Source organism: Staurois parvus, unplaced genomic scaffold (genome assembly GCF_062004578.1).
Source record: "Staurois parvus isolate SC_StPar_1 unplaced genomic scaffold, SC_StPar_1.0 ptg000233l, whole genome shotgun sequence".
Taxonomy (NCBI): Eukaryota; Metazoa; Chordata; class Amphibia; order Anura; family Ranidae; genus Staurois; species Staurois parvus.
In genome coordinates, this window is record NW_028318029.1 from 3,374,411 (window position 1) to 3,390,688 (window position 16,278).

Consider the following 16,278-nt stretch of genomic DNA (forward strand, 5'->3'; position numbering starts at 1 on the left):
GTCCTACTGACTGCAAGTTATTTCCCTTGTGCTGATTCTTCTGCTTTCTATTTTGGCTGCACTCAAGCTTTAAATAACATGATTGAGGAATGCCCAGTACCTACCTGTAAAATGGCATATTTATTTATTATTTATTATAGGTACTATCAGTATGATGTCCTTAAAGAGAAGCTCCAGTCTCCCCCCCAAAAAATTAAAAGTCAGAGTCAAATACTGTAGTTGCTGAATCTTAATATAAGGACACTTACCTGTCCAGGAATCCAGCGATGTCCTCACCTGAGCCGATACTTCAATCGGCTTCGGGTTCAGGCGCCAGTATCTTAGGTAAGGAAAACTGGCAGTGAAGCCTCCATGCCGGTTTCCTACTGTGCATGTGCGAGGCGCACGTTGTGAATGGTCCCAGCACCTGTGATGTGTCCCAGATGACTGCAGGGGTGAGGAGGAGGGGCAAAACATCGCAACGGCGATCTGACCGGAAGTGGGAGTGAGTACCCGTCAAAACCAGGTACCTGCTCCCCCCCCAAAAAAAGTGGGGGGTAGATTGCAAACAAGCAGAACTTCCCCTTTTGGGTAAAGTTCCACTTTAATAAAGGACCTGTCAAAGTGTTGTGAATGAGTACTATGCACCCTTTTATTCTTCCAATAAGTCCCCATCCTCAGACCTCAACAATCAACTATACAGGTCTGGTATTGATTTTGGGGTACCCCACACATTTTTTTTTGCATGGGGTCCCTCTTGAAATTTATACCAGACCTGAAGAGTTTCACATGAATTTTAGCCTTTTTTTATTGTGTTAGCCACCATCCATGCCCCTTTGTTTACATTAACCTGTCAGCTGAATGGACCAGATGGGGATGACACAATTGGGGCAATTTACTAAAATTGGTGCGCACAGAATCTGATGCATCTGTGCATAGTAACTAGAGATGAGCGAAGAAATGAAAAATTCGATTCGACTGATTCGGCGAATTCGTGGACAATATTCGATTCGAGTCGAATAAATTCGCTGTGAATTTAACTTAAAAAAGGGTGTTTCTAGGCTTCAGAGAGACTTAATATTAGTGCAGAACACTGTACCTTTAATTTAAATGCCCTTGGAGTCTGCTGGGGAAGAGAAATAATACTGTCTGTCAGTATGACATGCAGATGAGTGCCGTCGATCTTAGAATCACTGCACACTTCACTCCTTTGGCCAGTCACGGGGCCAAAACCAGCGTTTGGAGCCACAGTGTGGCGGTGGAGGCAGCAGCAATGGGAGGCCATACAGCAACCTATGACAAAATGGAAACCAGCAGGAGCGTGAGGAGACCTGAAAGTGGCACATGGCAGAGTGGGAGCAATGGGAGGCGGTACAGGGACCCAGGTCACACTATGGGCCCAGCAGCAGCGTGACCAGGCGGTACGGGGGCCCATGGCCGATATGGGGCTTGGTGGCACCTATGGAAGGCCTGTAATCTGCCAGCAACCTATGACAAAATGGACAACCGCAGGAGTGTGAGGAGATTTCAAAGTGGCACATGGCAGAGTGGAAGCAATGGGAGGCCGTACAGGGACCCAGGTCACACTGTGGGACCAGCATCAGCGTGAACAGGCGGTACGGGGGCCCATGGCCGATTTGACCTCATTCATCCCATAGTCCTGCCGACTCACGAATAGCGTGGCCTCCTCAAAGGGCCTGAGCAAGCGCAGGTGTCACACATGAGCTGCCAATGGCTGACATCTAAGTTACACAGGGAGTACCTTTATCCGCTTTTAACATCAGGAAATCTGTGATGGCCTTTAGCTGTTCGTAAAGGCGGTCTAACATATGTAGGGTTGAATTCCACCTTGTTGCAACGTCACAGCATGAGGAGTCGGTACGGGGGCCCATGGCAGATTACATGTCTGGCAGCAGCTATGTGAGGCCCGTAATCTGCCTGCACCCTATGTCAAAAAATTTAACACACCAGCAGTGTGAAGAGACCTGAAAGTGGCACATGGCAGCAGAGTGTGGCGATGGAGACAGCAGCAATGGGAGGCCGTACAGGGACCCATGAGAGACTCTAGACTTGGCAGCAGCATGAGGAGGCGGTATATAGGGGCCCATGGCAGATTAGGGGCCTGGCAGCAGCTATGTGAGGCCCGTAATCTGCCTGCACCCTATGTCAAAAAATTTAACACACCAGCAGTGTGAAGAGACCTGAAAGTGGCACATGGCAGCAGAGTGTGGCGATGGAGACAGCAGCAATGGGAGGCCGTACAGGGACCCATGAGAGACTCTGGACTTGGCAGCAGCATGAGGAGGCGGTATATAGGGGCCCATGGCAGATTAGGGGCCTGGCAGCAGCTATGTGAGGCCCGTAATCTGCCTGCACCCTATGTCAAAAAATTTAACACACCAGCAGTGTGAAGAGACCTGAAAGTGGCACATGGCAGCAGAGTGTGGCGATGGAGACAGCAGCAATGGGAGGCCGTACAGGGACCCATGAGAGACTCTAGACTTGGCAGCAGCATGAGGAGGCGGTATATAGGGGCCCATGGCAGATTAGGGGCCTGGCAGCAGCTATGTGAGGCCCGTAATCTGCCTGCACCCTATGTCAAAAAATTAAACACACCAGCAGTGTGAAGAGACCTGAAAGTGGCACATGGCAGCAGAGTGTGGCGATGGAGACAGCAGCAATGGGAGGCCGTACAGGGACCCATGACAGACTCTGGACTTGGCAGCAGCATGAGGAGGCGGTATATAGGGGCCCATGGCAGATTAGGGGCCTGGCAGCAGCTATGTGAGGCCCGTAATCTGCCTGCACCCTATGTCAAAAAATTTAACACACCAGCAGTGTGAAGAGACCTGAAAGTGGCACATGGCAGCAGAGTGTGGCGATGGAGACAGCAGCAATGGGAGGCCGTACAGGGACCCATGAGAGACTCTGGACTTGGCAGCAGCATGAGGAGGCGGTATATAGGGGCCCATGGCAGATTAGGGGCCTGGCAGCAGCTATGTGAGGCCCGTAATCTGCCTGCACCCTATGTCAAAAAATTTAACACACCAGCAGTGTGAAGAGACCTGAAAGTGGCACATGGCAGCAGAGTGTGGCGATGGAGACAGCAGCAATGGGAGGCCGTACAGGGACCCATGAGAGACTCTAGACTTGGCAGCAGCATGAGGAGGCGGTATATAGGGGCCCATGGCAGATTAGGGGCCTGGCAGCAGCTATGTGAGGCCCGTAATCTGCCTGCACCCTATGTCAAAAAATTAAACACACCAGCAGTGTGAAGAGACCTGAAAGTGGCACATGGCAGCAGAGTGTGGCGATGGAGACAGCAGCAATGGGAGGCCGTACAGGGACCCATGACAGACTCTGGACTTGGCAGCAGCATGAGGAGGCGGTATATAGGGGCCCATGGCAGATTAGGGGCCTGGCAGCAGCTATGTGAGGCCCGTAATCTGCCTGCACCCTATGTCAAAAAATTTAACACACCAGCAGTGTGAAGAGACCTGAAAGTGGCACATGGCAGCAGAGTGTGGCGATGGAGACAGCAGCAATGGGAGGCCGTACAGGGACCCATGAGAGACTCTAGACTTGGCAGCAGCATGAGGAGGCGGTATATAGGGGCCCATGGCAGATTAGGGGCCTGGCAGCAGCTATGTGAGGCCCGTAATCTGCCTGCACCCTATGTCAAAAAATTAAACACACCAGCAGTGTGAAGAGACCTGAAAGTGGCACATGGCAGCAGAGTGTGGCGATGGAGACAGCAGCAATGGGAGGCCGTACAGGGACCCATGACAGACTCTGGACTTGGCAGCAGCATGAGGAGGCGGTATATAGGGGCCCATGGCAGATTAGGGGCCTGGCAGCAGCTATGTGAGGCCCGTAATCTGCCTGCACCCTATGTCAAAAAATTTAACACACCAGCAGTGTGAAGAGACCTGAAAGTGGCACATGGCAGCAGAGTGTGGCGATGGAGACAGCAGCAATGGGAGGCCGTACAGGGACCCATGAGAGACTCTGGACTTGGCAGCAGCATGAGGAGGCGGTATATAGGGGCCCATGGCAGATTAGGGGCCTGGCAGCAGCTATGTGAGGCCCGTAATCTGCCTGCACCCTATGTCAAAAAATTTAACACACCAGCAGTGTGAAGAGACCTGAAAGTGGCACATGGCAGCAGAGTGTGGCGATGGAGACAGCAGCAATGGGAGGCCGTACAGGGACCCATGAGAGACTCTAGACTTGGCAGCAGCATGAGGAGGCGGTATATAGGGGCCCATGGCAGATTAGGGGCCTGGCAGCAGCTATGTGAGGCCCGTAATCTGCCTGCACCCTATGTCAAAAAATTAAACACACCAGCAGTGTGAAGAGACCTGAAAGTGGCACATGGCAGCAGAGTGTGGCGATGGAGACAGCAGCAATGGGAGGCCGTACAGGGACCCATGACAGACTCTGGACTTGGCAGCAGCATGAGGAGGCGGTATATAGGGGCCCATGGCAGATTAGGGGCCTGGCAGCAGCTATGTGAGGCCCGTAATCTGCCTGCACCCTATGTCAAAAAATTTAACACACCAGCAGTGTGAAGAGACCTGAAAGTGGCACATGGCAGCAGAGTGTGGCGATGGAGACAGCAGCAATGGGAGGCCGTACAGGGACCCATGAGAGACTCTAGACTTGGCAGCAGCATGAGGAGGCGGTATATAGGGGCCCATGGCAGATTAGGGGCCTGGCAGCAGCTATGTGAGGCCCGTAATCTGCCTGCACCCTATGTCAAAAAATTAAACACACCAGCAGTGTGAAGAGACCTGAAAGTGGCACATGGCAGCAGAGTGTGGCGATGGAGACAGCAGCAATGGGAGGCCGTACAGGGACCCATGACAGACTCTGGACTTGGCAGCAGCATGAGGAGGCGGTATATAGGGGCCCATGGCAGATTAGGGGCCTGGCAGCAGCTATGTGAGGCCCGTAATCTGCCTGCACCCTATGTCAAAAAATTTAACACACCAGCAGTGTGAAGAGACCTGAAAGTGGCACATGGCAGCAGAGTGTGGCGATGGAGACAGCAGCAATGGGAGGCCGTACAGGGACCCATGAGAGACTCTGGACTTGGCAGCAGCATGAGGAGGCGGTATATAGGGGCCCATGGCAGATTAGGGGCCTGGCAGCAGCTATGTGAGGCCCGTAATCTGCCTGCACCCTATGTCAAAAAATTTAACACACCAGCAGTGTGAAGAGACCTGAAAGTGGCACATGGCAGCAGAGTGTGGCGATGGAGACAGCAGCAATGGGAGGCCGTACAGGGACCCATGAGAGACTCTGGACTTGGCAGCAGCATGAGGAGGCGGTATATAGGGGCCCATGGCAGATTAGGGGCCTGGCAGCAGCTATGTGAGGCCCGTAATCTGCCTGCACCCTATGTCAAAAAATTTAACACACCAGCAGTGTGAAGAGACCTGAAAGTGGCACATGGCAGCAGAGTGTGGCGATGGAGACAGCAGCAATGGGAGGCCGTACAGGGACCCATGAGAGACTCTAGACTTGGCAGCAGCATGAGGAGGCGGTATATAGGGGCCCATGGCAGATTAGGGGCCTGGCAGCAGCTATGTGAGGCCCGTAATCTGCCTGCACCCTATGTCAAAAAATTAAACACACCAGCAGTGTGAAGAGACCTGAAAGTGGCACATGGCAGCAGAGTGTGGCGATGGAGACAGCAGCAATGGGAGGCCGTACAGGGACCCATGACAGACTCTGGACTTGGCAGCAGCATGAGGAGGCGGTATATAGGGGCCCATGGCAGATTAGGGGCCTGGCAGCAGCTATGTGAGGCCCGTAATCTGCCTGCACCCTATGTCAAAAAATTTAACACACCAGCAGTGTGAAGAGACCTGAAAGTGGCACATGGCAGCAGAGTGTGGCGATGGAGACAGCAGCAATGGGAGGCCGTACAGGGACCCATGAGAGACTCTAGACTTGGCAGCAGCATGAGGAGGCGGTATATAGGGGCCCATGGCAGATTAGGGGCCTGGCAGCAGCTATGTGAGGCCCGTAATCTGCCTGCACCCTATGTCAAAAAATTAAACACACCAGCAGTGTGAAGAGACCTGAAAGTGGCACATGGCAGCAGAGTGTGGCGATGGAGACAGCAGCAATGGGAGGCCGTACAGGGACCCATGAGAGACTCTAGACTTGGCAGCAGCATGAGGAGGCGGTATATAGGGGCCCATGGCAGATTAGGGGCCTGGCAGCAGCTATGTGAGGCCCGTAATCTGCCTGCACCCTATGTCAAAAAATTAAACACACCAGCAGTGTGAAGAGACCTGAAAGTGGCACATGGCAGCAGAGTGTGGCGATGGAGACAGCAGCAATGGGAGGCCGTACAGGGACCCATGACAGACTCTGGACTTGGCAGCAGCATGAGGAGGCGGTATATAGGGGCCCATGGCAGATTAGGGGCCTGGCAGCAGCTATGTGAGGCCCGTAATCTGCCTGCACCCTATGTCAAAAAATTTAACACACCAGCAGTGTGAAGAGACCTGAAAGTGGCACATGGCAGCAGAGTGTGGCGATGGAGACAGCAGCAATGGGAGGCCGTACAGGGACCCATGAGAGACTCTAGACTTGGCAGCAGCATGAGGAGGCGGTATATAGGGGCCCATGGCAGATTAGGGGCCTGGCAGCAGCTATGTGAGGCCCGTAATCTGCCTGCACCCTATGTCAAAAAATTAAACACACCAGCAGTGTGAAGAGACCTGAAAGTGGCACATGGCAGCAGAGTGTGGCGATGGAGACAGCAGCAATGGGAGGCCGTACAGGGACCCATGAGAGACTCTAGACTTGGCAGCAGCATGAGGAGGCGGTATATAGGGGCCCATGGCAGATTAGGGGCCTGGCAGCAGCTATGTGAGGCCCGTAATCTGCCTGCACCCTATGTCAAAAAATTAAACACACCAGCAGTGTGAAGAGACCTGAAAGTGGCACATGGCAGCAGAGTGTGGCGATGGAGACAGCAGCAATGGGAGGCCGTACAGGGACCCATGACAGACTCTGGACTTGGCAGCAGCATGAGGAGGCGGTATATAGGGGCCCATGGCAGATTAGGGGCCTGGCAGCAGCTATGTGAGGCCCGTAATCTGCCTGCACCCTATGTCAAAAAATTTAACACACCAGCAGTGTGAAGAGACCTGAAAGTGGCACATGGCAGCAGAGTGTGGCGATGGAGACAGCAGCAATGGGAGGCCGTACAGGGACCCATGAGAGACTCTGGACTTGGCAGCAGCATGAGGAGGCGGTATATAGGGGCCCATGGCAGATTAGGGGCCTGGCAGCAGCTATGTGAGGCCCGTAATCTGCCTGCACCCTATGTCAAAAAATTTAACACACCAGCAGTGTGAAGAGACCTGAAAGTGGCACATGGCAGCAGAGTGTGGCGATGGAGACAGCAGCAATGGGAGGCCGTACAGGGACCCATGAGAGACTCTAGACTTGGCAGCAGCATGAGGAGGCGGTATATAGGGGCCCATGGCAGATTAGGGGCCTGGCAGCAGCTATGTGAGGCCCGTAATCTGCCTGCACCCTATGTCAAAAAATTAAACACACCAGCAGTGTGAAGAGACCTGAAAGTGGCACATGGCAGCAGAGTGTGGCGATGGAGACAGCAGCAATGGGAGGCCGTACAGGGACCCATGACAGACTCTGGACTTGGCAGCAGCATGAGGAGGCGGTATATAGGGGCCCATGGCAGATTAGGGGCCTGGCAGCAGCTATGTGAGGCCCGTAATCTGCCTGCACCCTATGTCAAAAAATTTAACACACCAGCAGTGTGAAGAGACCTGAAAGTGGCACATGGCAGCAGAGTGTGGCGATGGAGACAGCAGCAATGGGAGGCCGTACAGGGACCCATGAGAGACTCTGGACTTGGCAGCAGCATGAGGAGGCGGTATATAGGGGCCTATGGCAGATTAGGGGCCTGGCAGCAGCTATAGGAGGCCCGTAATCTGCCAGCACCCTATGTCAAAAAATTAAACACACCAGCAGTGTGAGGAGACCTGAAAGTGGCACATGTTTGAGGCATGATTCATGGCGGATTTAGTCAGTTGTGTCAGGAACTGGTGGTTTGAAATCCAGACTAATCCACGCCTGATTCATTTTCACAAACGTGAGTCTCTCCACACTTTGGGTGGACAGTCGTGTCCTCCGCGGAGTTACAATACCTCCTGCCGCACTAAACACGCGCTCCGATGCCACGCTACTGGCCGGGCATGACAGCCTTTCAAGGGCAAATTCAGCTAGTTGGGGCCAAAGGTCAAGTTTCGTTGCCCAGTAGTCAAGGGGATTGTCTACCTCGGTTGGCAGGGTGCTGTCCAAGTAGGCCCAAGCCTGTTGTTTGAGCTCCTGCTCCAGGTCCACCTGATGCTGCTGCTGCTGCTGCGGCTGGTTAGTAGTTTCCTCACTGCGCTGGTGAAGAAAGCTACTCATCATCGACTGCAGACTGAGGCAGCCGCTGCTGGTGGAGCTGCCACTGCTCCTACCACCCCACCCCTCCCCTGCTGCCATGCCAGCGGAACGCGAGCGCACAGGGCCCACAGTGTCTGAGGATGGACGTTGGCGCACAAAGGCAGAGACCAACTGACTACATAGGTGGTTTTTATAGTACGTAATTTTGGCCTCCCTCTCAGCAGGTGTGAAAAAGGCCACCATTTTGGACCGGTAGCGAGGGTCCAACAAGGTGGACAGCCAAAAGTCATCCCTCTGTCTGATGGTTATTATTCGGCTGTCGCTACGCAAGCAACCGAGCATGCTATGGGCCATTTGTGCCAAGGAATGCGAGGGACTCCCTGCCTCCATCTCCACAGCATACTGCCACGGTGCGTCTGGGTCCTCTGTCTCCTCCTCCTCCTCCTCTACCAGATGCTCCTGCTCCTCCACTCCTGTCCGCTGAGTGGAAAAACCACCCATTTCACTCAATAATTCCTGAGCACAAATGTCCTCCTCTACCTCCTCCTCTTCTTCCTGTCCTGCCCCCACAGGGGTCATGTGGCGTTGAGATCTGTGCGCCACGTCTACCGCACCCTGACCAGCCATTGTTAACAGCATTTGTTCCAGGACGTGCAACAGAGGAATGACGTCGTTCATCCCATAGTCCTGCCGACTCACGAATAGCGTGGCCTCCTCAAAGGGCCTGAGCAAGCGGCAGGTGTCACGCATGAGCTGCCAATGGCTGACATCTAAGTTACACAGGGGAGTACCTTTATCCGCTTGTAACATCAGGAAATCGGTGATGGCCTTTCGCTGCTCGTAAAGGCGGTCTAACATGTGTAGGGTTGAATTCCACCTTGTTGCAACGTCGCAGATCAGGCGATGCTGTGGAATTCCGTTCTGCCGCTGCAGCTCAATGAGGGTGTTCTTTGCGGTGTAGGAATGGCTGAAATGCATGCACAGTTTACGTGACATTTTAAGGATGTCTTGCAGTGGGATGGTGGATTTTAGGAACCGCTTGACAACCAGATTGAACACGTGAGCCATGCATGGCGCATGGCACAACCTTCCTTGACGCAGAGCAGACACCATGTTCTTTCCGTTGTCAGTCAACATGGTTCCGATTTTTAGTTTGCGCGGAGACAGCCATCTGTCGATTTCTCTGTTCATTACACTCAGCAGTTCCTCCCCTGTGTGACTACGTTCGCCAAGGCATACCAGGTGCAGCACAGCGTGACACCGTTGCGCCCTGCACATGTGATATGCCGGTCGGGTAATGGGACTTGGCACGGGGGTGGCGGCTGAGGACACGGCGGAAAAAGAGGTGGTAGAGGCGGACATGCTTGCTGGACCAAGGACGTGCAAACGTGGAGGCAAAAGCGTCGTGACCTGTCCAAGTTGCTGGTGCGGCTGTGCCGGCACCACGTTCACCCAGTGGGCCGTAAATGACATGTACTGTCCCTGACCGTAGTTACAGCTCCACACGTCGGCGCTGCCGTGCACTTTGGCAGAGACCGACATGCTCAAAGACTGGCCCACCATCTCTTCTACATGTGAATGCAGGGCTGGCACTGCCTTTTGGGCAAAGAAATGACGGCTTGGCACTCTCCACCGCGGCGCGGCACAAGCCATCATTTCTCGGAAAGGTGCTGAGTCCACCAGTTGGAAAGGGAGGGACTGCAGCACCAGCAACTTGGACAGGAGGACGTTCAGCTTTTGCACCGTCGGGTGCGTGCTCGCAAACTGTTGTCTCTTGGATACGGATTCCAAGAAAGACTGTTGACGGAATCCGAGAAGAGGAGTAGCAGGAGAAGGAGCATCTGAACGAGCGGAAGATGCCAATGAGCGACAACTCCCCTCAGCAGAGGTGTTGGAGCCTTGACTGGCTGATAGAGGGCGATTGACGACGTCGGGTGACGGAGCAAGTAACGGAGCGGGTGATGGAGCGGGGGCTGGGGCAGGCAGAACCGCCGTATGTTTATCACGGTTTTCCCAGGCCACCGAATGGTGACGCTGCATATGCTGACGCAACGCTGTAGTCCCAACATGGGCCCCCTGGCCACGCTTGCATTTCTGGCCACATAGTCGACATACGGCTACGTTTACTTCCTCGGGCGGCTTGAGGAAAAATTGCCACACCACCGAGTAGGAAACTTTGCCCCCGCTACTCTTCACTGGCTGACTGCTACTTCCTCCGTGCGCAACGGCACCACTACTGGCCGTGGTGGTAGGCTGCAGTGGAGCTGGTGCTCTACTCCGTGGACGTTTGGCTCCACTGACACTGATGCGACCCTGCTGCTGTCTCCTGGGCAACCCACCGACTGTTTTGCTCGCTGCCAAGCTGCCACCCTCTTCTCCTGATGATGCGGAAGAAATTGCCTGATGACGACGAGGCTGCCAAGTGCGATCAACCTCCTCATCATCAAGTAGGGTCTCCGCCTCACTACTAGCCCCCTCGGCTGCGTCTGGGTCAGGAGACAGACCTGTCTCTAGACCGGCTACCGAGCCACTCTCCTCGCCAGTACTTGTTCGCTTGGCTGCTGAAAAGGCCGATGTCTCCCCCCGTTCCTGACCGCCCTCTGTTAGCTCTTCCTCACTGTACAGTGGGGCTGAGCCCACAGCATGCGATACTTCGCTTGGTGAGGGAACAGCAAAGGACAGGGGCAGGTAGAGGACACGTGATTTCAGTGGGCTTGGTCCCGGGCCATGCCAACTAACGGTTGTGTCTGACGTACCCACCGACCGTTGGCTGTAGGTGTCAGAGGTGACCTGGGAAGAGGAAGACGACCGAGCCAACCAATCAATGACGGCAGGGTTGTCGGTGGAGACACGACCGCTGGATGACACCGGGAGCACTGGCCTCTGGCTGCGAATACTGCTGCCTCGACCCCTTCCTCTGCTGCCACGTCTGCTCGCTCCTAAAACATTGCCTCCTCTGCCACTCCTCTGCATGTTGTCTGACATACTATTTAATTCAACGATTAGGTGTCCCTGAGTAACAATTCTCTGGCACTCAGTAACAATTCTGTCTGTCCCTGAGTATGAATTCTGTGGCCCTGAGTAACAATTATGTGTCTGTGCGAGTAACAATTCTGTGTCTGTGCGAGTAACAATTCTGTGTCTGTGCAAGTAACAATTTTGTGTCTGTGCGAGTAACAATTCTCTGGCACTCAGTAACAATTCTGTCTGTCCCTGAGTAACAATTCTCTGGCACTCAGTAACAATTCTGTCTGTCCCTGAGTATGAATTCTGTGGCCCTGAGTAACAATTCTGTGTCTGTGCGAGTAACAATTCTGTGTCTGTGCAAGTAACAATTTTGTGTCTGTGCGAGTAACAATTCTCTGGCACTCAGTAACAATTCTGTCTGTCCCTGAGTAACAATTCTCTGGCACTCAGTAACAATTCTGTCTGTCCCTGAGTATGAATTCTGTGGCCCTGAGTAACAATTCTGTGTCTGTGCGAGTAACAATTCTGTGTCTGTGCAAGTAACAATTTTGTGTCTGTGCGAGTAACAATTCTCTGGCACTCAGTAACAATTCTGTCTGTCCCTGAGTAACAATTCTCTGGCACTCAGTAACAATTCTGTCTGTCCCTGAGTAACAATTCTCTGGCACTCAGTAACAATTCTGTCTATCCCTGAGTATGAATTCTGTGGCCCTGAGTAACAATTCTGTGTCTGTGCGAGTAACAATTCTGTGTCTGTGCAAGTAACAATTTTGTGTCTGTGCGAGTAACAATTCTCTGGCACTCAGTAACAATTCTGTCTGTCCCTGAGTAACAATTCTCTGGCACTCAGTAACAATTCTGTCTGTCCCTGAGTAACAATTCTCTGGCACTCAGTAACAATTCTGTCTGTCCCTGAGTATGAATTCTGTGGCCCTGAGTAACAATTCTGTGTCTGTGCGAGTAACAATTCTGTGTCTGTGCAAGTAACAATTTTGTGTCTGTGCGAGTAACAATTCTCTGGCACTCAGTAACAATTCTGTCTGTCCCTGAGTAACAATTCTCTGGCACTCAGTAACAATTCTGTCTGTCCCTGAGTAACAATTCTCTGGCACTCAGTAACAATTCTGTCTATCCCTGAGTATGAATTCTGTGGCCCTGAGTAACAATTCTGTGTCTGTGCGAGTAACAATTCTGTGTCTGTGCAAGTAACAATTTTGTGTCTGTGCGAGTAACAATTCTCTGGCACTCAGTAACAATTCTGTCTGTCCCTGAGTAACAATTCTCTGGCACTCAGTAACAATTCTGTCTGTCCCTGAGTAACAATTCTCTGGCACTCAGTAACAATTCTGTCTATCCCTGAGTATGAATTCTGTGGCCCTGAGTAACAATTCTGTGTCTGTGCGAGTAACAATTCTGTGTCTGTGCAAGTAACAATTTTGTGTCTGTGCGAGTAACAATTCTCTGGCACTCAGTAACAATTCTGTCTGTCCCTGAGTAACAATTCTCTGGCACTCAGTAACAATTCTGTCTGTCCCTGAGTAACAATTCTCTGGCACTCAGTAACAATTCTGTCTGTCCCTGAGTATGAATTCTGTGGCCCTGAGTAACAATTCTGTGTCTGTGCGAGTAACAATTCTGTGTCTGTGCAAGTAACAATTTTGTGTCTGTGCGAGTAACAATTCTCTGGCACTCAGTAACAATTCTGTCTGTCCCTGAGTAACAATTCTCTGGCACTCAGTAACAATTCTGTCTGTCCCTGAGTAACAATTCTCTGGCACTCAGTAACAATTCTGTCTGTCCCTGAGTATGAATTCTGTGGCCCTGAGTAACAATTCTGTGTCTGTGCGAGTAACAATTCTGTGTCTGTGCAAGTAACAATTTTGTGTCTGTGCGAGTAACAATTCTCTGGCACTCAGTAACAATTCTGTCTGTCCCTGAGTAACAATTCTCTGGCACTCAGTAACAATTCTGTCTGTCCCTGAGTAACAATTCTCTGGCACTCAGTAACAATTCTGTCTGTCCCTGAGTATGAATTCTGTGGCCCTGAGTAACAATTCTGTGTCTGTGCGAGTAACAATTCTGTGTCTGTGCAAGTAACAATTTTGTGTCTGTGCGAGTAACAATTCTCTGGCACTCAGTAACAATTCTGTCTGTCCCTGAGTAACAATTCTCTGGCACTCAGTAACAATTCTGTCTGTCCCTGAGTAACAATTCTCTGGCACTCAGTAACAATTCTGTCTGTCCCTGAGTATGAATTCTGTGGCCCTGAGTAACAATTCTGTGTCTGTGCGAGTAACAATTCTGTGTCTGTGCAAGTAACAATTTTGTGTCTGTGCGAGTAACAATTCTCTGGCACTCAGTAACAATTCTGTCTGTCCCTGAGTAACAATTCTCTGGCACTCAGTAACAATTCTGTCTGTCCCTGAGTAACAATTCTCTGGCACTCAGTAACAATTCTGTCTGTCCCTGAGTAACAATTCTCTGGCACTCAGTAACAATTCTGTCTGTCCCTGAGTAACAATTCTCTGGCACTCAGTAACAATTCTGTCTGTCCCTGAGTAACAATTCTCTGGCACTCAGTAACAATTCTGTCTGTCCCTGAGTAACAATTCTCTGGCACTCAGTAACAATTCTGTCTGTCCCTGAGTAACAATTCTCTGGCACTCAGTAACAATTCTGTCTGTCCCTGAGTAACAATTCTGTCTGTCCCTGAGAATGAATTCTGTGGCCCTGAGTAAGAATTCTCTGGCACTCAGTAACAATTCTGTCTGTCCCTGAGTAACAATTCTCTGGCACTCAGTAACAATTCTGTCTGTCCCTGAGTAAAAATTCTGTGGCCCTAATAACGTTTCTGTGGCCCTAAGTAACAATTCTCTGGCACTGAGTAACAATTCTGTCTGTCCCTGAGTATGAATTCTGTGGCCCTAACTAGCGTTTCTTTGTCCCTAAATAACGATTCTGTGGCCCTCATTAACAAGTCTGTGTCCCTGAGTAATGGTTCTCTGTCCCTAAGTAACTTCTCTCTGTCCCCAATTCTCGTTTCTGTGGCCCTAACTCTGTCCCTGTCCCTAGTACAGAGCGGTCTGCCTCTGTTCAATGACTGCAGGCAAATGAAGATTTCCAAAATGGCCGCTATATATACCTCGACCATTACACAGTGCTGGCTGGCTGGCTGCTGATTGGCTGATGCGATCACATGTCGTTGAGGAATGCATTATGGGGCAGCGCGCCTTGTCTGCGCGCCTTCCCCGACATCCCCGCTCCGTCGCCGCACATGTCAGCCGCCATTTTCGGAAAAATTTCGATTCGCGCGTCCGAATTAGGCTGTTTTTCGGATTCGGCACGAATCGAAATTTTTCCGATATTCGACTCGAATTCCACTTCGGATGCTTCGATTCGCTCATCTCTAATAGTAACCATACAGCTTCTAATTTCAGCTTGTTCAATTAAGCTTTAGCTGACTGATTTCTATGTACAGCTGCACCAGATTTTGTATCATGCAGTTTTAGTAAATAACCCCCAATGGTTGTTAGGATGCTGGCAGACTCAGGTTGTCTAACAACCAGCCTGGGTGGGAAGCTGTCACAATATGCATCCAAGTTAGCTTGGCTGTACTCCACACTCCAAAAGTAAAATTTGGACCAAACATGGGTTCAGTCTGAACCCAAACCTCAATCCCTACAAAGGATACATTCATCAAAACTACAGTGCAGTTTACAAACAGAAGGGGGTAATGTTTGTTATTAAGAATATGTTGCTGCCAGTTTTATACATTATGGAATCTGCACTCCATCATCTCTAATGTTTCCTCTGTCTATCTAATGTTTGAAGGGCTCAAGGTGGACACTGCAAGCTACCACTATGGATGGAAACTTTGTAAGTATTGAACATTTTGATTAATGCCATATTTGCAGTCACTGGGGGACATTTTCCTAAGTATATGCAACCTCCTGCATACAAATAGCAACAAGGCACATTTTTACACACTCATCCTAGACCTGTGAGTGCCTAATGTAGTGCAAATCTAACACACGGTGCTAAACTCATCTGCCTGCATATATGCTGTATGTTACATATATATTATAAAAATCCTAATGTTTCTGCTCCGTTGCCCTCCACACTCTGTAATAAGATCACACTTGTCCCCCCAGTGATTGCAACAAACCTCTGCTTGCCATTATTACTATTAATGTAAATGTGTCACAAATTGAGATTAAAATGATTAACATGAAATTACAGGTTTTAGATTGTAAAATCTAATGAGCAGGGCCCTCTGATTTCTCCTTTATTGAATTGTATTGTAAGTGTATTGTTTGCCCCCAAGTTGAAAAGATCTGCGCAAACTGTTGGCGCTATATAAATCCTGTATAATAATAAATGCCCCTCAATGGGGTTTATTTACTAAAGCTGGAAAGTGCAAAATCAGGCTCACTTCTGCATAGAAACCAATCAGCTTCTAACCTCATCTTGTTCAATTAAGCTTTGGCAAAAAAAACCCTGGAAGCTGATTGTTTTCTATGCGGCCGTGAGCCTGATTTTGTACTCTGCAGCTTCAGTAAACATAACCCCACTGTGTTTAGTATACTTTTCTTCATGAACAATATTAATGTTATAAATGTCACAAGAACAGAGCAATACATTTATCTTTTACGCCTTCTTACCTTTTTTTAGGGGGCTTTACAAATTCAACCAGACCAAATGCAGGTAAGTTAGTATTTCAGTTATTCATTTAAATAACTGTTGGGAAATCTGTTGTTATACATACTAATACTAATTCATTTTATTCTAGACTATCAATGCAATATTGATCATTGTTCTCGTCCCCATTGTTGATATTGTGGTCTATCCTTTAATAAAAAAATGCAAGCTGAACTTCACGTAAGTGAACTG

The 16,278-nt window shown here is 50.6% G+C and overlaps 1 protein-coding gene across 1 annotated transcript in view; it reads left to right on the forward strand.

Annotated features, from left to right (window-relative positions):
• The window catches only part of SLC15A1 (solute carrier family 15 member 1), an 82,032-nt gene that overhangs the window by 31,016 nt on the left and 34,738 nt on the right, over window positions 1–16,278 (forward strand). Inside the window, exons 12-14 of the mRNA XM_089679973.1 lie at window positions 15,220–15,264; window positions 16,060–16,092; window positions 16,178–16,266. Of these exons, the coding sequence (XP_089536099.1) occupies window positions 15,220–15,264; window positions 16,060–16,092; window positions 16,178–16,266 (167 nt within the window). The remainder of the gene's footprint in view (window positions 1–15,219; window positions 15,265–16,059; window positions 16,093–16,177; window positions 16,267–16,278) is intronic.